General features: G+C 44.4%; 1 protein-coding gene across 1 annotated transcript in view; it reads left to right on the top strand.

Moving 5' to 3' along the window:
- LOC121535160 (neuropilin-1a) overlaps window positions 1-19368 on the top strand; it is a 48289-nt gene extending 28921 nt beyond the window's left edge. Inside the window, exons 5-18 of the mRNA XM_041841939.2 lie at window positions 17-187; window positions 1661-1827; window positions 6658-6813; window positions 7258-7402; window positions 8308-8542; window positions 8649-8745; window positions 9695-9839; window positions 11032-11211; window positions 11591-11638; window positions 14704-14850; window positions 14988-15301; window positions 15485-15578; window positions 15861-15914; window positions 16374-19368. Of these exons, the coding sequence (XP_041697873.2) occupies window positions 17-187; window positions 1661-1827; window positions 6658-6813; window positions 7258-7402; window positions 8308-8542; window positions 8649-8745; window positions 9695-9839; window positions 11032-11211; window positions 11591-11638; window positions 14704-14850; window positions 14988-15301; window positions 15485-15578; window positions 15861-15914; window positions 16374-16663 (2243 nt within the window). The 3' untranslated portion in view covers window positions 16664-19368. The remainder of the gene's footprint in view (window positions 1-16; window positions 188-1660; window positions 1828-6657; window positions 6814-7257; window positions 7403-8307; window positions 8543-8648; window positions 8746-9694; window positions 9840-11031; window positions 11212-11590; window positions 11639-14703; window positions 14851-14987; window positions 15302-15484; window positions 15579-15860; window positions 15915-16373) is intronic.
- The last annotated feature ends 5477 nt before the right edge of the window (window positions 19369-24845 follow it).

Below are 24845 nucleotides of genomic sequence, written 5' to 3'. Positions count from 1 at the left end.
TCTCTCTCTCTCGTAGTGGGTCCCCACATCGGGCGGTACTGTGGTAACAGCAGTCCTGGCCGGGTCATCTCCTACACAGGGATCCTGTCTATGACCATCAACACTGACAACGCCATCGCTAGAGAGGGCTTCTCAGCCAATTACACTGTCAGAGAGAGGAGCCTGCCACAGGGACTGACACCAGAGGGTTAGTACAGCCTACTACCTCACGTTAAACCTTGTCCCAGCCAGAAAGGCCATGCCACAGACTAGCGTCCTGTACAGGGGGTGTACTTGTATATAACTCCGGGGCCACAGTGTCCAACTCTAAGTGCACTCACAGTAGGTGGGATGGTGGCAGGGAGGGTGATTAGCTGGGATGGGGGCAGGGAGGGGGATGTCAGGAAGGACAGTGTGTGTGGGGCTGACTGGTGACACAGGGTCTAAATGCCCCTCACACACACAGAGCCAGGATGGACTTACGAGACCCCATCCCAGAGAATCCAAACAGTCTCTGTCCCTCCTTCCATCTCCCCTCAGCTTTCTGCTAATTCTACCATTTCTATTCATGAGTCTACTCCTCCTGTCAGCAGGCATTGACAGAACCTCAAAATATCCACATATCATTGCAATCTAAATGAAAGACCTTATCAGAGACTATTTCAACAGTTAATGTGATCAAAGCCACAGTATGGAGTGTTCCAACTGATAATATTAAGTCATCGGGTAACAGGAGGAATACTGATATCTGAGAATATTATATTCCATTTTAAGAACATTTCGGCACACACATTTCTACTACCAAACAGATTGATAGGGAAGTAAGTGTGTGTGTGTGTTCGTATGGTGTTCTATGTTTGTTCTTTTCATCCTGCAAAATGTTAAATAAATAAATAAAAACATTTATTCATTCAATAAAGACATTACATTGTTTGTGTCAATGTGTGGGCCTATGCTTGCTTTCGGGATTCTCATAAAAATATTTTGTATTATTAATAACATATCTTGATCCCTACTGAAAAAAAGGCAGCTTCTAGTTTGTGTATGTGAAATTTTAGAGATGTCAAGAGTTAATAAAAATGAGACCGAGTACCTCTGGGGTGTACTCAGTCTGGCTCGTTACGGAAGGTTCTATATGTGTCATCTTTGAATGAATCCAGTTGAGATACACAAGAACATGCTGTTCTTTTCTTCTGACTCAGTTCAGAGAGGATTGAGGAGGTTAACTTTTTGTTCTAGTAAGACACAGTTCTGTCCCATTGCATTACTCTTACAAGTTGTATTTGAGGTCAAGACCTCCCTGAGTCACACAAAGTCTCTTTAGACACACAGGACAGGACAGAGGATGAAGGCTCATTGCCCTCACCCTAATTCTAACCCTAAACCTAACTCTAACCGTAACCCCAACAAGTTGTTGTTTAACAACAGAGTTGCAGTTGATAGTCTGTTGATCATTTCATCTGTCGATTATCTATAGCAGTGTTTCTCAAATTCTGGTCCTGGGGCCCAAAAGGGGTGCACATAAAAAACAAAATTCAAATCAAGGGCCTGATGATAAGTTGATTAGCTGAATCCACTGTGTTTGGACCAGGAAAAAAAACATTTCAACCCCTGAGAAACACTGATCTACGGAGGACTATCCAAATAAAGTGTAACTCAGGTTTTATATCTCTGTTGACAGACTTTAAGTGTGTGGAGGGCCTGGGGATGGAGTCAGGGGAGATCACCTCGGATCAGATCACTGCCTCTTCTCAGTACAACCCTAACTGGTCTCCTGAGCGCTCCAGACTCAACTACAAAGAGAACGGCTGGACCCCCTCTGAAGACTCCAACAGAGAGTGGATACAGGTAAGAGACAGCCCTGGGGCAGCTGGGTTACATGTGTGGTGTCTGAGTCCCAAACAGCACCCTATTCCCTAAATAGCCTTATGGGCACAGTTCAAAAGTAGTGCACTACATAGATGAATAGAGTTACATATGTGTATTAGTGACAGTACTAATGCTTTTGGTGCATGTAAAACATAATGGCTGCACATTAAGCACTGGGTTGAGCAACAGTTGGTTATTCTAGACTCATCCGGACAGTGTGTTTTGTCCTTCACAGCTACCTGTTCAGGACAGCTGCTGTCATGTGAAACGTTTTAAGAGTGTATCTCTCTATGTATCCACTCAGTCAGGGGGTTGTAGACAGACAGTGTGGGAGAATCAGGTCTGACCTTACCAGTCTGAACCAATGTCATAGCTGTCTGCCAGCATCGCTAATCAGAAGTGTGTGATCCATTAGGTGTGTGTGTGACTCTAACGTAACAGGTCGTGTTTGTGTCTGTGTCTGTGTCTGTGTGTGTCTGTGTGTATGTGTCTCTGTCTGTGTGTGTCTGTGTGTGTCTGTGTCTGTGTGTGTGTGTGTTTGTGTGTGTGTGTGTGTCTGTGTGTGTGTGTCTGTGTGTGTCTGTGTGTGTGTCTGTGTCTTTGCGTGTGTGTGTGCGTGTGCGTGTGTGTGTGTCTGTGTCTGTGTGTGTGTCTGTGTGTGTGTCTGTGTCTTTGCGTGTGTGTGTGTGTGTGTGTGTGTGTGTGCGTCTGTGCCTGTGCCTGTGCCTGTGCCTGTGCCTGTGCCTGTGCCTGTGCCTGTGCCTGTGCCTGTGCCTGTGCCTGTGCCTGTGTGTGTGTGCGTGTGTGCGTGTGTGTGTGTGTGTGTGTGTGTGTGTGTGTGTGTGTGTGTGTGTGTGTGATTCTAGCAGCACAGGTCATGAGGGTGTTCGAGAATGACACCATACATTCTTGGAAAAATAAACAGCATCAAGTCACAAACAAGACAGATTGTAATCGAGAGGCCAGACTGACTAGACTAGTTGGCGTTTGGGTTGATTAAGCTCCTCCTACACATACTGTCTGACAGGGACACGACTTCTATCATCTGGTTTTGTAAAGGTAGCAACACCCTCAGGGGATGCCTCTTGTTGTAAATGCAGATTGTTACATGAGGCTCTTCTGTAACACTATTACACCCACACTCCAAACACTATGAACTGAACAGATTGCATTATTTCCCAAAACAGAACTCCAGCAATAAAGTGGTTATATTGTCTTTCAATATAATCACACTCCAAATACTATGAACTGAGCAGGAACATGTAAATCAAGATAACATTATTTCCCAAAACAGAACAGAATCTCAGTAATAATACATGGGTTATAATGTATTTTAATACAACCAAATGCAATAACTGAAATGAACTAATGTGAAAAAACAACATTTATCAAATGGACATCCCCCATAGTTTGACCCCATTGCATATCGCAAATGTGTTGCACTTCAAATCATGGGAAGTCTGTAAATCCTGGTATATAATTACATGACCACAGAATAATGCAGTAACACAGTCTGAAGGATGGGAAGGCACCACAGTGTCCTGTTCTGGCCTCACTCCCGCTCTCTCTGGGAGAGGAAGAAATAGCCTCCCCATGGATTTGTGTGGGGTGTGTGTGTGAGTGTGTGTGTTTGTGTGTGTGGTGTGGTGTGTGCATGGGTTTGTGTGGGCTGTGTGAGTGACAGAGGACCCCTGGGAACTTCAAGCCCCAGATGGACTTTCTACTGTAGTGTGTGGGTGTGTGTGACTCTGCATGGGTTTGTGTGGGCTGTGTGAGTGACAGAGGACCCCTGGGAACTGGCACTCTATGGTGAGGCTGTAGTGTTCCCATAAAGCTGTGCATTCCTTATAGCCTATCCTGGTAAATTCCCTAGAGTTTCTATATATTCCCCTCCGCCTTCAAAAAATTAATGGCAACCCCCTTCTAACACACAAGCTACGCTGCTAGACTCTTTGAGCCACTTGAACATTTGATCCACATACTCAATAGTCTTCTTGATACATGCACTGTATAAATTGAAAAATGCTGAGAATGTTTGCCAAAGGTGGGCTTGAGTCCAATTGAGTACAGAGGAGTTTTGGACAGTGTCCTGGGCTGTCTTGGCACAAAATACCTTGTTGCTCTGCTTCAGTCCCAGTCTCAAGTTGATCTCGCAACCAAACCAAAGCCCTTTATTATGATAGAAACCTCTGAGCTGAACACTCTGTCCACCGTTTCCTATTCTATCTGACATGAACTCTGCAGCAGCCGGCCAAGCCTATTGGCCAGACTTCCTCCACGAAAGGACTGATGCTAATTACTGTCCCATATTCCTAATTACTCAACACTTGGCAGCGCTGACACTCTGTGGCTGAAAATAAAACCCTCCGCTCAGGCCTTTAAGGGAGAAAACAATGAGATGCAGACATTGCTGCATTCATCAGCCGGACCGTGACTAAATGAGATTGAACAAAAACATTGGCACATCCTTCAAAACAGGATATTGGTGTTTTTCTGGCAAGGAGAGAAAGAGCTTGTAATCAGCGCTAGGCTGCTGTGACCCGCTTTGTCAAACCTCGCTTTGTTTTCTCACGAAAGTGCTGTGTCGTAACTGTGGGGTTAGACTGGACAAGATCAGGACAGGAAAAGGGTTCTGACCACATGTAGGGGAAATACAGTTATGAATCTCACTGAACAAGGTTCCCTAAAGTGACAGAGCCACTCATGGTGAGGTCAGTTGAGATGTGGATTGTCGGTTTTGACCATGTTAACATATTCTACATCAGGGATGGGCAACTTTGAGGGGGTGGGGGCCACAAAAAAACGGAACTGATCATGAGGGACTGCAGTGGCTCGTGGGTCTGCGTACCCACATCCACACCTAACTATCACATTCTTCATGTTGTCTCTCCAACAGTCTTTGAGGATTCATTTGTTTTCAGTTCTCATCTCTTTCCACCAACAACACATTCACTCACAGAACAGCCAGGCCCAAATGTGTTCTACAGATGTACGGCCCTTTCCTGCTTTCCAACGTCACAGACCCAAGACAAACGTTTCTCCTCAAGCAGTGCGCCTCTATAAATATTTTTGTTTTTGGAGAGGAAGGAAACCTTTCCTGCATAAGCTTACCTCACAGGTTTCAATAACATGTCAATCTCACTGTAATTCAAAAACGGTTGGGGATAAATTACGCACAATGATGGGTTGGCAGTTTCATCCATACCTGTGGCATCTGGAGGAAACTTGCTATAGACATGGGGCCTAGCTATATCCCTTTAAAATAAAAGCCAAGATGATCAAATGAATCAGCATACTACCTATACGGCCAAAGATTTGTCATAAAGGAGCCTAAAGCACCAATTCCTGTCCTCCACAATCCAAATTACTGCCAGCCGACATGAAAATGAAAAATGGTGTCCTAGAAATAGTATCAATAAAATATAAACTGTCGACTCAATAATATAATTGTATGTAAAGATGGCACGCATGCATGAATTAGGTAAATCATTATATTCAGTTGAAGTAAGATGAATGAAGCACTACTCTGGCTATGTCCCAAATGGCATCCTATTCCATGCATAGTGCACTACATTTTACCAGAGCCCGGGTCAAAAGTAGTGCACTATGGGGAATAGGCTGCCATTTGTGATGTAGTCTCTGGCAAGCTGCACCATGCTGCGGAGTGGGCCACGTACTATAGCATACCTCACCATAACAAAATTCCTCAACCTCAAAATACCTCTACCTCAAAAACATAAGTCATAATTTAAACCCCCTTAAAGTAGAAGGCATGGAGTTGCACCGTTTTTGAGGCTATAAATCAATATTATCTCAAAGACTCTCTCTAACGGTTCTCTGAAAGAGAAGACAAAAGCACAGAAACAAACACACCCACACTAATATCATAAAGCAACCAACCGTACTGAGCTCCACCTACTTTAAAGTACATAAATATTTAATACATGAAGCCAAGAGCAGCAGGGTGGCCAGCAGGCAGCCCTGCCTTCCATGTCCCTGTGCCCTTGAGAGACCAGGGTTGTATCCCAAATGGCACCCTATTCCCAATATAGAGGGCCCTGGTCAAAAATTGTGCACTATATAGGAAATAGGTTGTATCCCATTTGGGACACAGCCCTAAAGAGACCAGCTGCTCCCTGCAGCTCAGGAATTCCCCAGACGGACAATGGAGTCTCTCTCTCTCTCTCTCTCTCTCTCTCTCTCTCTCTCTGCTGGCCAGGCCAGGCGGTGGAGCTCACTTCCTGTGGACCTGCCCCTGCTCCCAGAGGAAGGGCCAACGCTCCTGTTCTCACCGTCAGAGGCATTATGGCCTTCCCACTGGTTCCGTCCTGTACGCCACAATGGGTCTAACAGGCCTTGCCCTGCTCAGAAAGCAGGCAGAGCCTCTATGTTCATTCATACAGAGTGTTTTAACATGGTCAACACTGACAAACCACTTAACTGACCACATCATGAGTGGCTCTGTCAGTAGCTGCCCTCAACAGGTAGCTAGCTGTAAGTGGCTTCTGTCAGATCTTTTCTAACACGGTTAGTAGGTTGTTGGCAACTTTCTGCCTATAAGCCCACTGTATGTGATGCTCATCCAAATGCAGGACATTGAGAGTTGTCCTGCACCCAATTAACTAATTGGTTATTGTCTCTGTTTGCACCTGGCAAGACTTCTGTGAAGTCAAAGGGTTTTGGTTGATTTGGGTGCAGGAATATAGCACTATTCCCGGTGTAGGCCTTTCAGTTCTTTATATCTGTTTTGCCTAATGCATGAGCTAACAGGGTTCTAGCTAACTGGGTGTTTCTGGTTTGTGTTGCCAGGTGGACCTGGGATTCCTCCGCTTTGTCTCAGCCGTGGGAACACAGGGCGCCATCTCCAAGGAAACCAAGAAGGAGTACTTTGTCCGCTCCTACAAAGTGGATGTGAGCTCCAATGGAGAGGATTGGGTCACAATAAAGGAGGGCTCAAAGCAGAAGGTAAGACTGACTCATAAGATAATATTTAAACCTTGTTATATCAGCAATTGTCACAAAGGTCTTTACAGTAACCCGGACTAGAACCCAAAGAGCAAGTAAAGAAGAAGCGAGAGAACAGTGTCCAGGACAAATTCACTAGAAGGAAGAAATCTAGAGAGGTTATATACATTTCTACAGTAATATAAATAATGAGTTCAGTCTGATTTGGACATCAAGACCACACATTTTACGATAGGCCAGATTTCCTGTACTCTGGACAAACAACACCAGGGAAGTGTGTCCTATTTTAAAGAACTGATTCAGACATTTCTATTTAACAAAAGTGACTGAGTTGTCTCTATTCTTCGGAATAAAACAGAAGAAATGTGTTTCTGTTGGACATCAGATTATCTTCCTCTTCTGCACTATCATCATCATCTTCTTCTTCTTCTTCTTCTCCTCCAGATTTTCCAGGGGAATCACAACCCTACAGACGAGGCCAGGTCGTTCCTGCCCAAGCAGACTCTGGCACGCCACGTCCGCATCAGACCCATGTCCTGGGAGATAGGCATCTGCATGCGCTTCGAGGTTTACGGCTGCAAGACCTCAGGTACACACACAAATGCACGTATGCGCACACAAACACACACACACACACAAATGCACATTTGCACGCGCGAACACACATATACACACACACACACACACACACACACACACATTTTGACTCTAATCTAGACCCTATTTACCATGCTTTCCAGTGCTCTAAGAAATCTAATTAATCCTGTTCTTGGCTGTACAGAAGATGGTGTACAGTTTTTTTATTTAGAATAATCACTGCTTCCAAAGCCGGTCGAGGGTCATGCTAGGTAGTTATTCATTGTAAAAGTGCAATGGAAAACGGCAAAAAGGCAAGTTGAGTCATCGTACATCCAGTATTTACGATATTACTAAGCACAATACTTGGTTCTTCCCAGAAATCCATCCTCTCTTATTTCCCTCAGCAGGAGAGCATCATAAATATGGTATTACTCTGTTCCTCACTGCAGGGCTAGTGTGTGTGTGTGTGTGTGTGTGTGTGTGTGTGTGTGTGTGTGTGTGTGTGTGTGTGTGTGTGTGTGTGTGTGTGTGTGTGTGTGTGTGCATGCGTATTTTACAAGATGATTAAGAGCTTGGAATGACACAGGGTGGAAGTAGACCGTCTGTCTCTGTCCTCCAGTTATACTGCCTCTGTGAGTTCAGCTCAGCCACCTCATATGGTACACACATAAACACACATGAGCACACAGACGCACACACGCACACACACACACACAGGGTGGTTCCCACAAAGACAAATCACAAAATAACTCACAAAGACCTCAGGACTGAGTGGATGTGTCTGAAATGGTATCCTATTCCCAATATAGTGCACTACTTTTGGCCAGAGCCCATGAGGACACAACCTCACTCTGACCCCCTTCTCTACTCTACTCTCTCTCTCTCTCACACACATACACACACTCACAAACACAGACTACCCCTGTTCAGGCATGCTGGGGATGGTCTCCGGACAGATCTCGGACGCCCAGATCACTGCGTCGTCACATGCAGAGCGTGGCTGGGTACCAGAGAACGCCAGGTTGCTGACAGGGAGGTCGGGATGGACCCAGCAACAGACCAGACAGCCCTTCAGGAACGAGTGGCTGCAGGTGGACTTGGGCCAGGACAAGCTGGTCAGCGGCCTGGTTATCCAGGGAGGACACCACAGGTAGGTAGCCTAGAGTTTAGAGATGCGGGCCAGCAACCAGAGAGTCCGAACCTGTGAGTGTTTGTGTGTCTTTTTGGATCAATAAAGTTTTATTTTTCTTCTACAGAGACAAGAATGTGTTTATGAAGAGGTTCAAGGTGGGTTACAGCAACAACGGCTCTGACTGGACCATGGTGAATGAAGACAACGGCGCCAAGCCTAAGGTAAGGGAAGCAGCCTGGGAATTCATGTTTGGCATTCACCTCCTCCCACAGAGACCCACTGATCAATAGAAAGTCATTCAGATCATATAGGATGTTGCCAAGATTGATGAGGACAAGAGTACAACAAGTCCTGTTGGTAAAGTCAAGGATGACATGTGAGTGTGTGCAAGCCATCAGCACCTAGCTAGTCCAAACACCCAGCAGTACTTTCCGTACTCCCTGTCACGATCACAAGACATTGAACATCCATCTATTCCAGATGGTGGGACTCCTGATTTATGGCAGACAGAGGAAGATCTTAATTGTGTCCCAAATGTAACCCTGTTCCCTATGTAGTGCACTACTTTGGACGTGGGCCCATAGGCCTCTTGTCAAAAGTAGTTTACAACATAGAGAATAGGGTGCCATTTGGGATGAGCCTTAGATATCCCCCTGCCCTGTTTCCTGTGTCTTTTTATAAAGCTCCTTTCCAGCCTCCAGTCTTCAAAGACGAACAGAGAGGAAGTCTATTTCAGTGGCTTCAGCCATACATCCCGGCTGCATCCCAAATGGCACCCTATTCCCCATATAGTGCACTACTTTTGACCAGGGCTCTGGTCAAAAGTAGTGCTCTATATAGGGAATAGTGAGCCATTTGGGAGGCAGGGAGAATGTATAACTGCCACACCAGGCTTCACTTTGATTGAGCGTTTGAGAGGGAAACATAAGAACCTAGGGTCTGGCACCATGGTGGTAGCAGGCCTGGTGTCCCGGACTCCCGCTACCTGCTCACAGTATGGGCTAACCATTTTCACATGTCCTCTCGCTTTAAAGAATATATTAAGGATGAACTCATAGATCCTAGATGTCTTCAAAGAAATGTGTTTTGTTTTGATAGGAAGTGGATTATCTTTCAATAAACTGGAGCCTCAAGGTGTGTGTGTGTGTATGTTTCCTGGCTCTCTTCCAGATCTTCATTGGGAACCAGAACCATGACACCCCAGAGCTGCGTACGCTGGGCCATCTGCTTACTCGCTTCCTCAGGGTTTACCCAGAGAGAGCCACCCCCGAGGGCCTGGGGCTCAGACTGGAGCTGCTGGGCTGTGAGATCCAGGGTGAGCTAGCACAAACATCTCACACACACACACAGACACAGACACGTGAACACACACACGTATGCACATTCATTGTCATGCCAACAGTTTGGCTTAACAATGACAGCAACAGAGTGAACAAACAGATCTTGGACCAGACTTGGGTTATTACAGTATTAGGATTAAAGGACCCCTGTGACAGGGTCTAGAGTTGGAGATCAATCATAGTGGCCTCACCTACTCCTAACTACAGGCCTGAGACCTGCGTGAGTGACAAGCCTTGGGCAATAGGGGGAGTAGTTATGTAGACTTTTCTGCTTGATGACACTGTGTACCCTACCTGTCAGTCAGTGTGTTATGTGTTATGTGGGAGGGTTAGGACATGAAAGACATGAAAGGCTGACGCGTGCCAGGGCAGGCTGCTCTGACTCTGGGCTGGAGGGGGGAGGACCAGTCACAGTGCGACGGCGAGGTGGGAGTGGGGCTGAGGTGGGGGTGAGGTGAGAGTGGGAGTGGGGGTTGGACAGTGATAGAGTGAGTGACTGAGGGTTGGGGATATCTAGGTCTGGTATGGGGTATCTGGTTACCCTAGTAGGGTTAGGGTTAGTAGTAGGGAGATGAGGATCCATTAGTACAGGCCAGATGGTGAAGTAGTGGAGAGGAGAGGAGAGGAGAGGAGAGGAGAGGAGAGGAGAGGAGAGGAGAGGAGAGGAGAGGAGAGGAGAGGAGAGGAGAGGAGAGGAGAGAAAAAAGTGTGGTGGCTCCTTTTGTCTCAAATCAATATGATCTCCACATCAAAGAGAGCGCATGAGAGCTTCCGCACACACACTCACTAGGGAACAAGCACTCACACTCACAGGGGCGCATCGGGAAATCCACTATGAGCAATCTACTCTAATTATATTCCCAATTCTCCTTCACACCTTGATTCCAACCCCTCTGCAGCTACCAGGCTCTCCACACTCGGACTATCTGTATCGATCTTGTTACTGACCATGTGCCCTGGAAGCCTGCTTGGTTTCACCATGTCAGAGTCATTATCATCTAAAATCAAACAAACCTCCATATCCCCTAATCCAATCACAAAGGTTGACCTGTAAACTGGCTGCTTACTACAACCAAACAGCAGAGGTATCATTTCCCTGAAGGATTCTTATCTCTCTCTCTCTCTCCACCCCCTCACTCTCTCCTTTCTCTCTCTTTCCCTCTCCAGAGCCCACAACTCTCCCACCGACCACGCCTGTAGCGATCACGTTTGCTGTAACCACATTCGCTGCCACCATGACCGCGTCTGTGACCACGCCCGCCCCGACGTCAGAGGAGTGTGACGACGAGCAGGCCAGCTGTCACAGTGGAACAGGAACAGGAGGAGGGGAGGACTACGACACAACAGGTGCTGACCACCAGCCTCCCTTACTCTCTCTCTTCATCCCACTCTCCTTCTCACACCCATCCTTTCTCTATCTATCCATCCTTAACACATATCTTTCTTTCTCTCTCTCCTCTTCCCTACCCTAGAGGTTGTATGTTTGTATATTGTTCTATTTTAAAGTTGTGTTACTGTCCTTGTGTATTCATGTTTTGAGGTTTTTGTGGACCCTAGGAAGAATAGCTCCTGCTTCTGCAAAAGCTAATGGGGATCCAAATAAACAAATATCTAGCTAATATATCTAATCTATCTATCCATCAATTGTGTTTGTATACCTGACTGGGGATTTGACCCACCCTCTGATCCATGAACCCCCCTGACTGTGCCCATCTGTGTCTGACAGGTGACACCACAGTGGCAGACCCTATCATGGAGGGAGACCGCGTACCAGGTGAGAACGTCCATAAACTACGGCCTCATTTACTCCATCCACCCATTCATCCATCCATCCATCCCTCTCTCTGTCGCTCTTTTTTTGTCTCTCTATAGAGCAAATGAGGCAGATAATCATGGTTGGATTTTGACATTAAATACAGAACAGGATGGTAGATTTGACTATATAATTGATGTCATCCAAACTACAGAGATGTTGCCAGATCTATTTGTGCTTTTGACCAGTACTGGACCCTGGTCAAAAGTAGTGCACTCTAAAATAAATAGGGTGCCATTTGGAACACAACCGGTGTTTGGCTTTGAGATGGAAAAACATAACTGCAGAAACAGAAAAAGGAGACTTGGGTCTCAATTAACTGAGTAAAAGAGTCATATGACAACAACCAGAGGGCACAACAACAGTTTGTTCTCTGACTACTGCAACAACGTCTGACAACAAAACAAACATTCTTTGTAAAAAGAAAAAAGAAAAAAAGAAAGATAAAATGTATATAGTATGTAAGCCTAAGTATTCTTGTCCATTAGTTTACTCCAATTAGGGAAGGGGTGGTAGGGTTAGGGGAAAATAATAAATAAGGAAAATATATATGTTTTAAATATATACAGTACCCGTCAAAAGTTTGGACACACCTACTCATTCCAGGGTTTTTCTTTACTTTTACTATTTTCTACATTGTAAAATAATAGTGAAGACATCAAAACTATGAAATAACACATATAGTAACCCAACAATTGTTAAACAAATCAAAAAGTATTTTAGATTCTTCAAAGTAGCCACCCTTTGCCTTGATGACAGCTTTGCACACTCTTGGCATTCTCTCAACCAGCTTCACCTGGAATGCTTTTCCAAAAGTCTTGAAGGAGTTCCCACATATGCTGAGCACTTGTTGGCTGCTTTTCCTTCACTCTGCCGTCCGACTCATCCCAAACCATCTCAATTGGGTGAAGGTCGGGGGATTGTGGAGGCCAGGTCATCTGATGCAGCACTCCATCACTCTGCTTCTTGGTAAAATAGCCCTTACACAGCCTGGAGGCTGTTGGAACCAAAAATCTCAAATTTGGACTCATAAGACCAAAGGACACATTTCCACCGGTTGAATGTCCATTGCTCGTGATTCTTGGCCCAAGCAGGTCTCTTCTTATTATTGGTGTCCTTTAGCACTCCATCACTCTCCTTCTTGGTAAAATAGCCCTTACACAGCCTGGAGGTGTGTTGGGTCATTGTCCTGTTGAAAAACAAATGATAGTTCCACTAAGCCCAAACCAGATGGGATGGCGTATCGCTGCAGAATGCTGTGGTAGCCATGCTGGTTAAGTGTGCCTTGAATTCTAAATAAATCACAGACATTGTCACCAGCAAAGCACCCCCACACCATAACACCTCCTCCTCCATGCTTTATGGTGGGAACTACACATGCGGAGATCATCCATTTACCCACACCGCGTCTCACAAAGACATGGCGGTTGGAACCAAAAATCTCAAATTTGGACTCCAGACCAAAGGACACATTTCCACCGGTCTAATGTCCATTGCTCGTGTTTCTTGGCCCAAGCAGGTCTCTTCTTCTTAATGGTGTCCTTTAGTAGTGGTTTCTTTGCAGCAATTCAACCATGAAGGTCTGATTCACACAGTCCCCTCTGAACAGTTGATGTTGAGATGTGTCTGACCTTCATGTCTTAAAGTAATGATGGACTGTCGTTTCTCTTTGCTTATTTGAGCTGTTCTTGCCATAATATGGATTTGGTATTTTACCAAATAGGGCTATCTTCTGTATACCCCTCCTACCATGTCAAAACACAATTGATTGGCTAAAATGCATTAAGAAGGAAAGAAATTCCACAAGGCACACCTGTTAATTGAAATGCATTCCAGGTGACTACCTCATGAAGCTGCTTGAGAGAATGCATCAAGGCAAAGGGTGGCCATTTGGAGAATCTCAAATATATTTTTGATTTGTTTAATACTTTTTTGGTTGCTACATGATTCCATATGTGTTATTTCATAGTTTTGATATCTTCACTATTATTCTACAATTACATTTTAGCAGACGCTCTTATCCAGAGCGACTTACAGGAGCAATTAGGGTTAAGTGCCTTGCTCAAGGTCACATCGACAGCTTTCTCACCTAGTCAGCTCGGGGATTAGAACCAGCAACCTTTCGGTTACTGGCACTACGCTCTTAACCACTAAGCTACCTGCCGCCACAATGTAGACCATAGTAAAAATAAAGAATAACCCTTGAATGAGTAGGTGTGTCCAAACTTGCCTGCTACTGTATATTTAAAATAATTGACCCCAAAAAATGTATGGTTCATTGGAAATTATGCAGACAAAAGATTGATAGAAGCCACAATTTATCTGTAATATTAAAGCTGATCTAAAAATATAAACATTATTTTTATTCATAGCTGTAGCATTAATTTGGATGGTGTGATTAACCACTGCTGCCATGTTATGTTTTGTCCCAAATAGCCCACTATTCCCTTTATAGTGCACTACTTTTGACCATGGCCCATAGGGCTCTGATCAAAATTAGTGCACTATATAGGGAATAGGGGCCCATTTGGAGCTGGCATAGAGGGGATGGAAAACAGCTTTCTCATATCGTACATTCTGGAAATGGTTTAGTCTTAATTACTGTTCTGTTCTGGTGGCACTCCTCCCTTCTCTCTGGAAGGTCCATTCACTCCTCCCTTCTCCCTGGAAGGTCCCTTCACTCCTCCCTTCTCTCTGGAAGGTCCCTTCACTCCTCCTTCTCCTGGTGCTAAACACGTGTTGGATCTGTGGATCTGTATCTTGTTTAATATGAAATACTTTATCTAAGTTTGAGTGCCTTCAAGTTACTGTAAGAAATTGTAATTTTCCTGAAGAAAATGCTGTGCTTTCTTCAGCTGTTCAAAAGTATTTTCAGACATTTTATTTGTTAGAGGGAAATTGGAAATTACACATTGTTACTTCCTTACCTCACTCTCTATTCACGTTGTGTAGCATTGTGTCAATTATAGTTACACTTTGCCAGAGCAAACAACCGTGGTTACTTACATGGTTGACCTATTTTCCAGAGTACCTATGGTTTGCGTGTGACTTTGGCTGGGCAGACAACCCATCGTTCTGCGGCTGGACACTGGAGACGGATGCTGGTCCTGAGTGGATGATTCAGACCAGTGGGGCTCCTACAGTCCACAAAGGACCCAACCTAGGTCACACAGGTGAGAGGACAGAGAATTCATACACACACACCACACGATGATATTACTGTAGTAAATATGGACTATCACAATGAACATGGACTCAGCAAATAGCTACTTTGCTTGTCTCTTAGCTTGTCTCTTACTGCCCTCTAAAGGAGGTTCAGGGAATTTCATCTACATGCAGCTGGCTGCTGAGACTGAAAGGAAGGAGGAGGAGGCAGAGGAGGAGAGGATGGAGGAGAGGGTGGCACGCCTAACCAGCCTGCCCGTCACCGCCCCGGACACAGACCTGTGTGTGTCCTTCTGGTACCACATGCTCGGGGAGCACGCTGGCACCCTGCACATCAAACAGAGGAGGGAGACAGAGGAGGGACGGGCTGAGGCACTGCTCTGGACCGTCAGTGGACACCAGGGCAGCCGATGGAGGGAGGGACGAGTGCTGGTGCCCCACTCTAGCACACCCTATAAGGTAAAGCACTAGGCTAGACCTGTTAGACCTAGGTTAGGTTCCAAATGGCACCCCATTCCCCTTGTAGTGCACTACTTCTGACCAAAGCCCTATGGTCAAAAGTAAAGCACTATATGGGCCCTAGTCAGAAGTAATGCACTATATAGCAGTATTTCACCTGTATGTTTGTGTTGTTGTTGCTAGGTGGTGATTGAGGGAGTGGGAGACAGGAGCACAGGACATATCGCGCTGGACAGTATCAAGATCCTGGATGGACTCACACCAGAGGAGTGTAAGGGTAAGTGTCACTGCCCTGGACTATGACTCTTTGCTAGGGCTGCACAGCCTGGTTGGAAGATTCCTGCAATCAGGAGGGAATAAGTAGGAAATAAGCAGGAAGTACGGATTCCTCCAACCAGGATTTCTGGAAAAACTGAGAAATCTGGGAAAGTTACCAGAATTTTGCAACCCTCTTTGCTCTCTGGTTTTGGTATTTTATTACACTTCTGATCCCGCTTAAGATGTGTAACAACTCAAATAACGTGGCCATTTTGGATGGGTGTTGTTTTTTCCCCTTTAGATCCAGATATACCAGAGGCTCCTACGTCCCAGCCAACAGAGATCTGCATATACCGTAAGTACACTACCTCAGTGCTCATTGGTGGTTGTAATATATTTTTTAAGCTGGTGGGTGACGAGCCTCCTAACGTCTAACCCATGCTATGCCTATATGTATCCAGCTGTTAATACTTTTTTTAAGGATCTTTCCATCCTTATAAAGTGAAGAGAGACAGGAAAGGAAGGAGGTGCGTGGGCCAGATTCAATCTGACACCAGCACTGTCATACATACACTGTAGTCCCGTGTAGCTCAGTTGGTAGAGCATTGCGTTTGCAACGCCAGGGTTGTGGGTTTGATTCCCACGGGGGGCCAGTATAAAAAAAATAGAAATGTATACACTCACTAATCTGTAAGTCGCTCTGGATAAGAGCGTCTGCTAAATGACTAAAAAAATATATACATGTGCTTTCTGAAGGCAGCGGCAGGAACTGTTAGACTGCCACTAAAGTAGCTTTTTTCTGTCTCTATTTCAGCAATAGACCCGTACTACCCAGAGGTAGTGGAGAACAGCGAGCTGGGTGACCCAGGCAACATGCTGAAAACCCTGGACCCCATCCTCATCACCATCATCGCTATGAGCGCTCTGGGGGTCTTCCTGGGGGCTATCTGCGGCGTCGTCCTCTACTGTGCCTGCTCACACGGCCACATGTCCGACAGCAGGAACTTGTCGGCTCTGGAGAACTATAACTTTGAGCTGGTGGACGGAGTCAAGCTAAAGAAGGACAGCAAGCTGAATGCACAGAACAGCTACTCAGAGGCGTAAGCTAAAGGCGTGAGCTTCCTCTGAGGGAAGGGAACACAAGCAGCCTCATAGCTGGAGGAACTAGACCACTGGACGGAGGGTTGTGACCCAAATGGCACCATATTCCATATATAGTGCACAATGTAGGGGATAGGGTGCCCTGTAGTGCACTATGTAGGGGATAGGGTGCCATTTGGGACGCAGTCAGCCATAGAGATGGTAGGAGGTTGTGACTGAGTCATGATATTCTCAGGAGCTGCAGTGAAAGGAATTTACCAGTAGGGGGCACTGTGTATAAAGAAAATGTGTACAGCAAAAATTATTATTTTGTTTTTGGATGTTTTGTGACATGCTTTGTTTGTATGTAATCAGATGCTGGTGTTGAGACCAATTAAGATGAAAGTATTTATCATGTTTTTGTTCTTTTTGTTCTGAAAATATATTATATTTCATTTTTCTTCTGAAGTCAATACTGTTTCACAGAAAGAAAGAGCATAACTTTGATTCACTATCCTGATGTGTGGCTGGCTATTCAGCTGGCTATGTTATGTTTCTGTTTGTATGTCTGCATCGATTTGTGCATTTTGTGTGTGTGTGAGTATGTGCTTGCGTGTGTGTGTGTGTGTGTGTGTATCCAGAGGGGTGCTTGCCCTGGCCCTAGACCTGTGTCTAGTTCCGACAGTGCCTTTTTGAAAGTTTGTGTTGCATTTTCTCTACTGATTCTGTTCTGATCATAGTAGTACATAGGCATCCGCTGGTAGAGTCTGATTCTGTTCTGTACATAATTGTGCATAAGCATCGGCTGGTAGAGTCTGATTCTGTTCTGATCATAGCAGTTTGTAGGCATCGGCTTGAAGAGTCTGATTCTGTTCTGATCATAAGAGTCCGTAGGCATTGGCTGGTAGAGTCTGATTCTGCTCTGATCATAGCAGTAAGTAGGCATCCACTGGTAGAGTCTGATTCTGTTCTGATCGTCATAGCAGTACATAGGCATCGGCTGGTAGACTCCATGCCATCCCTTCATAGCACATGACACATCCAACTTATTGTACATAGGTTTTAATATATTTGAGCGGCCTTTTATATTTAAAAAAAATACAAAATGCGGTAGTATCCTTTCTTTGTGCTTTCTGTATCATAGGTGATGTTATCTGGCTGTCATCATGTATTTAATGGGTATTTTGTGTTATGTTCCATTGGTGCTCTCACAATGCTGCCTGGAAAAGGAATGTGTTATTATGGCCAATGGTTATGTTCAGAGCCAGCCATGATCATCAGCATTGGGTCTTATTAATAGAGTATAATGATTCGCTACAAAGGACTAACAAGAAGAGAGTGAAGAGCCCATCGGCTGTGTCTGAAATGGCACCCTATTCCCTAGAGTGCACTACTTTTGACCAGAACCCTATGGGCTCTGGTCAAAAGTAGTGCACTATATAGGGATTAGTGTGGCATTTGGGATGTAACCAGACAACAAAATGGTGAAGCATCGCTACGAAAACATTTTTATGACACTGCTATGACAATACTTGGGACAGTACGGGACAGTTTCCCAGACACAGATTAAGAATCTCTTTGAGAATGCTTTTTAGTCCTGGACATGGCTTAATCTGGGTTCTGGGAAACTGGCCCTACATGTCTATGGTGGAATGATGGACCTTGATAGAATGAAAGAGACTCTTCTGTCATGCTGTTTTCATGCACTCTAGCTTACATCCTATGTGCTCTCATTTTGTCTGTTTTGAACGCTAACGTAAAGAGTTCATGCAAAACAAAGTACTGTATGAAATGGCGAAAACATGGATCTAAGGTTCAATCAATGGATGTGATGTAGCTATACTGTTTATTCCTTCGGCCGGGGTCTATTTGAGCTTCTATGTTTAGTCTCTGTCATGTTTTCTTCATTCAGGGAAGCTAGTTAGACAGATGTTTCAAGGTTCTGCTTTGAGTTCTTAATGGTATTCCACATTCCATAGGATTAGAATGATTAGAATTAGAATGAGTCATTCCTGTTTCCATGGTTCCACCACTCAAAAATGTAATGTTTTGGCCTAATGTTTTGGTGTGGTCCTCTTCAATAGGAAAGGATGCTGCAGCACTAGACGTGAAAACAATGTTTATTTAAAAGATCTTTGTGTTGTTTATGATAACGATTTGTGAAAAAAGAGAGCGAGAAAGCGAGAGAAGGATAAGACAGTGTTACAGATAACTATTTTATATGGTTTCAGATTACATGATATAATTCTGAAATGTACAATTATGGAGATGTTTTTCATTATGGAAAAAGCTATACACGTCTCTTTACTTACGTAATGTTTTTATTTAGTTGGTATGCTATATCACCTTGTGTTTTTGTACTGTCACAAATGTCTGTGCCATTTTTTTCTACAATGTTTTTTTTTCTTATACTGCTTATGTAATTTGCCATCCCAGATATAAAAAAAAAAAAGAAAAAGAAAAAATAATTAAGCAGTTAAGGCCTTAATGACTGAAGTAATTATGTTTCTATACTTGGACTCCGTCCCAAATGTCCCCCTTCCCTATACAGTGCACTACCTTTGGTCAGGGCCCATAGGGTTCTGGTCAAAAGTAGTGCACTATGTAGGTAATATGGTGCCATTTGACTCCCTGGTCAGCTTCAAGACCCATCTGGCTATGTTGTTTCTGACTCTGATCAATGACTACTACATTCCAAAGAATTTGATCAAATAAATGTTTGAATAAGATTAATTCTTTCAAGTGGGTTCAGTTCAGAGATAAGGGGCAAATCCTAACTTCCATTGAAGTCTAACGTATACTTACAGTGGGTTTCCATAGTAGACGACAGGGGACGATGAAACATCGGAAGCAATTCATTTTCAATAGAGGGATGCGAAGTGGGCTGGGGCGTGAACAGGGCCAAAGTTGGGGAAAGCTGAACTTTATGCAAATACTCTGCCATTGACCAATCACTTTAGCTTCCAGCCTCTACTGCATTGGCTGTTGATACCTAACAGTACCTAGCATGCTTGTTAGTTTGCTAGCACCCACATGAGGGCAGAGCTAGCGTGGTTATACGATTTAAAGCTGATAGTGGAAATCCCCAGTTAGTTCTGGATTCAATCTGTATCGCGAAAAATCCACGTTAAAATGTGAAGGTAATTTCCTAATGAGCTATAACAGCGATATTCCGCAATACTTCTGCGATATAGATTAAATCCAGCCCTAAATATAAATGAGATTTAAATGGAAGTTAGGATTTGCCCCATCTACCCAGTCTTGTCTCTTTCTCATGTGGCCTGTGTAATTTCCACATTGAACACTGGAGGGCAGTGTTGTATAAAACGCTTTGCATGGCCTCCCCAAATCAATGGCAACAAATCAAGAGCATCGTCACTCAGTTTCTCACACATACAGTTGATTAGGGCATACATTATCAAATAAAATAAATTAACAGCGCTACTCAGTTCCTGTAGAGTTCAGTTGTTGCAGGTAGATATACCATGTGCGAAGACTTGCATGGTTAGGTTGAGGTTTCCTGAGAAAGCCACCATGAGTAAGTGCTATCACCCCCATAGAGCTATGAGGCATTGAGCTAGGCTTTATCCTGCCACCATTACACAGCAAAGACAGCACAGAATGTAAGGCTGACCCAAAACCCAAAACAGGGAAGAGGTTGTTCCGGAATGTTTCTGAGATTGTGCTTTAGAACCACACTTCCCACTTGATAGGGCAGGCCTACTAAAATATGTCATACTAGTGCTTCTCTCTTTTAGTGGGTTTGCTGCACTCTGTGTGACCTGAAATTGCTCCCTGGTTTAGACAACATATGTTTTTAACATAATTAATAACATAACTTGTGCACTGGAACTGAGGACCTAAACACAAAGTACAGAAATCCTGATTGGGCATTTTTAAAATTATTTGGCTGCACAATAACATTATCCTAACATTATCAAATACACTGATTAGAATACAAAGTACTATCATTCTGTGTTAATGCAATGTCTTTCATTTACAGCTTAATTGGAACCTAGATTCATTTATCATTACTTATCCATTGATAATTTACTCATTTAATTTAATTATAATGTATGACTCATACATTAGCACTGATTAAGTTAAACATGTATTAATTATGGGATGGTAATTAGGAGGTACTAGATTGGTGGCTGATGATTTGGGGGAGAGATCCCTGTTGCTTCATGTGAGTGTTATTTAGCCACTGGGGGGCTCAAGTATGTACAACAGCAACTGTGCAGTCATAAATTGATGACACAATGTCTAAATGTGTGCAGATCTAGGTTAGTGGCAAGGCCCCCAACATTTTTAGATACCCCTACCCGAGGTATAACAAAACACAATCATGTTTTAACATATCTCTAAGGTCTCCCATAAATGGGTTTGTCTCCAATAAAAATATTTTACTGCAAAAGTGGTTACATTTACACTGTAGATATTGTGACACACCCACTTAACTCTAACAGTGCAGAATAATGAGCTGTGGGGTGATCAGTTTCCATTTCTACAGTTCAGTATAGGCAGTCAACAGATGCAGCTTGCATACCAAAGAGACCCATTAACTCTGGAATGTTATCCCAGCCTGAATGATGCTGGGGATACTCCAGTGGTGGAATGGTTGGTTGTCTGGTTGTGAAGGAAAGTCTGTGAAAGGGCTGTCACAAACAGACTTGCCTTTAGATCTTTCCAACGCCTAATTAGCCTGTGGTGGAGTTTATTATGTTGAATGTAGGAAAAAGTCCTTCAGGTCAAATTCCTTTGGATGTCCGGTAGGATGATAATTTGGCCAATATTAACTGTGGGTGGTTGGCATTGATTACGGACTTGGGCACGCCCAGCTGGAGAGTGACAGAACCTGTGAGGGTGACCTCTGGTTACTTAGAAGTTAGTTAGAGTGTAGCTAGGTCATAGACTATGATTAAGAAGCATTGGTTGTGAGGGACATAGCACAGCTCCACACACATATACACTGCTAAAAAAAATAAAGGGAACACTAAAATAACACATCCTCGATCTGAATGAATTAAATAATCTTATTAAATACTTTTTTCTTTATATAGTTGAATGTGCTGACAACAAAACCACACAAAAATTATCAATGGAAATCAAATGTATCAACCCATGGAGGTCTGGATTTGGAGTCACCCTCAAAATTAAAGTGGAAAACCACACTACAGGCTGATCCAACTTTGATGTAATGTCCTTAAAACAAGTCAAAATGAGGCTCAGTAGTGTGTGTGGCCTCCACGTGCCTGTATGACCTCCCTACAACGCCTGGGCATGCTCCTGATGAGGTGGCGGATGGTCTCCTGAGGGATCTCCTCCCAGACCTGGACTAAAGCATCCACCAACTCCTGGACAGTCTGTGGTGCAACGTGGCGTTGGTGGATGGAGCGAGACATGATGTCCCAGATGTGCTCAATTGGATTCAGGTCTGGGGAATGGGCGGGCCAGTCTATAGCATCAATGCCTTCCTCTTGCAGGAACTGCTGACACACTCCAGCCACATGAGGTCTAGCATTGTCTTGCATTAGGAGGAACCCAGGGCCAGCCGCACCAGCATATGGTCTCACAAGGGGTCTGAGGATCTCATCTCGGTACCTAATGGCAGTCAGGCTACCTCTGGCGAGCACATGGAGGGCTGTGCGGCCCCCCAAAGAAATACCACCCAACACCATGACTGACCCACCGCCAAACCGGTCATGCTGGAGGATGTTGCAGGCAGCAGAACGTTCTCCACGGCGTCTCCAGACTCTGTCACGTCTGTCACGTGCTCAGTGTGAACCTGCTTTCATCTGTGAAGAGCACAGGGCGCCAGTGGCGAATTTGCCAATCTTGGTGTTCTCTGGCAAATGCCAAACGTCCTGCGCGGTGTTGGGCTGTAAGCACAACCCCCACCTGTGGACGTCGGGCCCTCATACCACCCTCATGGAGTCTGTTTCTGACCGTTTGAGCAGACACATGCACATTTGTGGCCTGCTGGAAGTCATTTTGCAGGGCTCTGGCAGTGCTCCTCCTGCTCCTCCTTGCACAAAGGCGGAGGTAGCAGTCCTGCTGCTGGGTTGTTGCCCTCCTATGACCTCCTCTACGTCTCCTGATGTACTGGCCTGTCTCCTGGTAGCGCCTCCATGCTCTGGACACTACGTTGACAGACACAGCAAACCTTCTTGCCACAGCTCGCATTGATGTGCCATCCTGGATGAGCTGCACTACCTGAGCCACTTGTGTGGGTTGTAGACTCCGTCTCATGCTACCACTAGAGTGAAAGCACCGCCAGCATTCAAAAGTGACCAAAACATCAGCCAGGAAGCATAGGAACTGAGAAGTGGTCTGTGGTCACCACTTGCAAAACCAGTCCTTTATTGGGGGTGTCTTGCTAATTGCCTATAATTTCCACCTGTTGTCTATTCCATTTGCACAACAGCATGTGAAATGTATTGTCAATCAGTGTTGCTTCCTAAGTGGACAGTTTGATTTCACAGAAGTGTGATTGACTTGGAGTTACATTGTGTTGTTTAAGTGTTCCCTTTATTTTTTTGAGCAGTGTACATTTGAAGATGATACCTGGGCTTTGATGGACAATTAAAAGGGTTGCAGAGGAGGTGGAGCTGATCAAGCATGGTGCACAAAGACCACTATCTCACAGTCAATCCCCAGTCACCATAAATGATTACATGCAGTAAGTTTTACCATCCTAAGGCGCCTCTTGTTTGCCATAAATGGCATATGTCCTTGTAGGGATGTTAGGATTACTACAGTTTCCAAGACCAATGCATGAGTCACTCCAACACGAAAGCTCATTCTTCACATGCGAGACCAGTTCAGGTGTCACATGGGCTGGCAAGCCATGGTTGGTAGCCAAATAGGTGCAAATGAGGACAATGCACGGCAGCAATTTCCAGACGGCATTTTGGCTGTTGAATTGCCTCCTGACATGTGGTAGTCCAGTTCCATGGTGTCTCTGTGTCTCTAGTAACTGCCTGAGGGGATGACTAATGCTGGAGTGGGCCTATCAAGGACATTTCTGGAAGATTCAAGATGGCATTGACATTGGAGAAATGCAATTCCTATGAAATATGGAGGCCCATTTCTTGTCAATGTGTGTCAGGTTGTGTTGGTTCATTATAGTAAACACCTGCCTTATGCACTTGTCATGTGTGGTTGCATCTTCCCCATGCACCATAACTGTCACCAAGTCAACATATACGGCAACTCCAGGGCAGACAGCCAGGATGGTGGACATGATTTAGCAATGTGCCAGCTGAGCCAAAACAGGATAAGAGTGCACCAGAACATCCCAATGTACATCAAAAATGCAGTGAGCCGATCAGAGGGTAATGTTGGATTATGGCAGAAATGAATCAAAGCTAGAAATGAATCAAAGCTCACTTCTAAATGATAAGGAGGTGACTTAAGAGCCCAATCCTGGAGGCGCAAGTTGTAAAGGTAGGGAGAGGGTGTCAGAGTCCAGGGTTGGATTCTCTTTCCTTTCGTTTGAGCCTCCCAATTGCCTCATTGATCTTCAAAGAGGCTTGTGACTTGGAATACTTGGCGTTGCCATGCCAAGCAGTCTGCTGCCTTTTTATATATCCAGACAAAGGTGTTCAAGTGTATATGGTGGGCATATTGGATTCCTAACATAGTTGAAGTACACAAAAATAGTATTGAGTACAGGTCAAAAGTACAATACACACATCTGAAAAATGTCTCTAATTTAAAACGTGTACATATACAGGTGATTAAATCACCATTTAATGGTAATGTGGCAGCCATATTGTATTTTGGACATCATATTGTATTTGGGGTCAAATTTAGTGACTGTTTTCAGTGTCTGAGCCCACTTGCCTTAGAGCTGATTACAATAGCCACAAGATCAAAAAACATGTGTAACTGTATGCATTTTTGTCAGGCAGGACCATACAGCACTGAATGAGAGCAAATTGTCTATTTAACAGCAACCGAAAAGTGAAGTTTACGTTCATCATAAATATTTAGAGTTGATATTTCTGACTATTGTATCTGTGTGTTTACAGGTCTATATTTCCAAGATGTATTAAGATATGTTGTTTGTTTGTGTATGTGGAGCAGACAACTGACTACTTGTATTTTTAAAGTTTTGCAATATCAGAGCATGCAATTTTGGGATACAATATCTATTAATTTTACCACTTTTGCAGTATAATATTTTTATACAACCATCCAT

This window comes from Coregonus clupeaformis, chromosome 21, assembly GCF_020615455.1.
Source record: "Coregonus clupeaformis isolate EN_2021a chromosome 21, ASM2061545v1, whole genome shotgun sequence".
NCBI classification, from domain to species: Eukaryota; Metazoa; Chordata; class Actinopteri; order Salmoniformes; family Salmonidae; genus Coregonus; species Coregonus clupeaformis.
The sequence above is the reverse complement of the archived record's forward strand: the minus strand, read 5'-3'. Positions and strand labels throughout refer to the sequence as shown.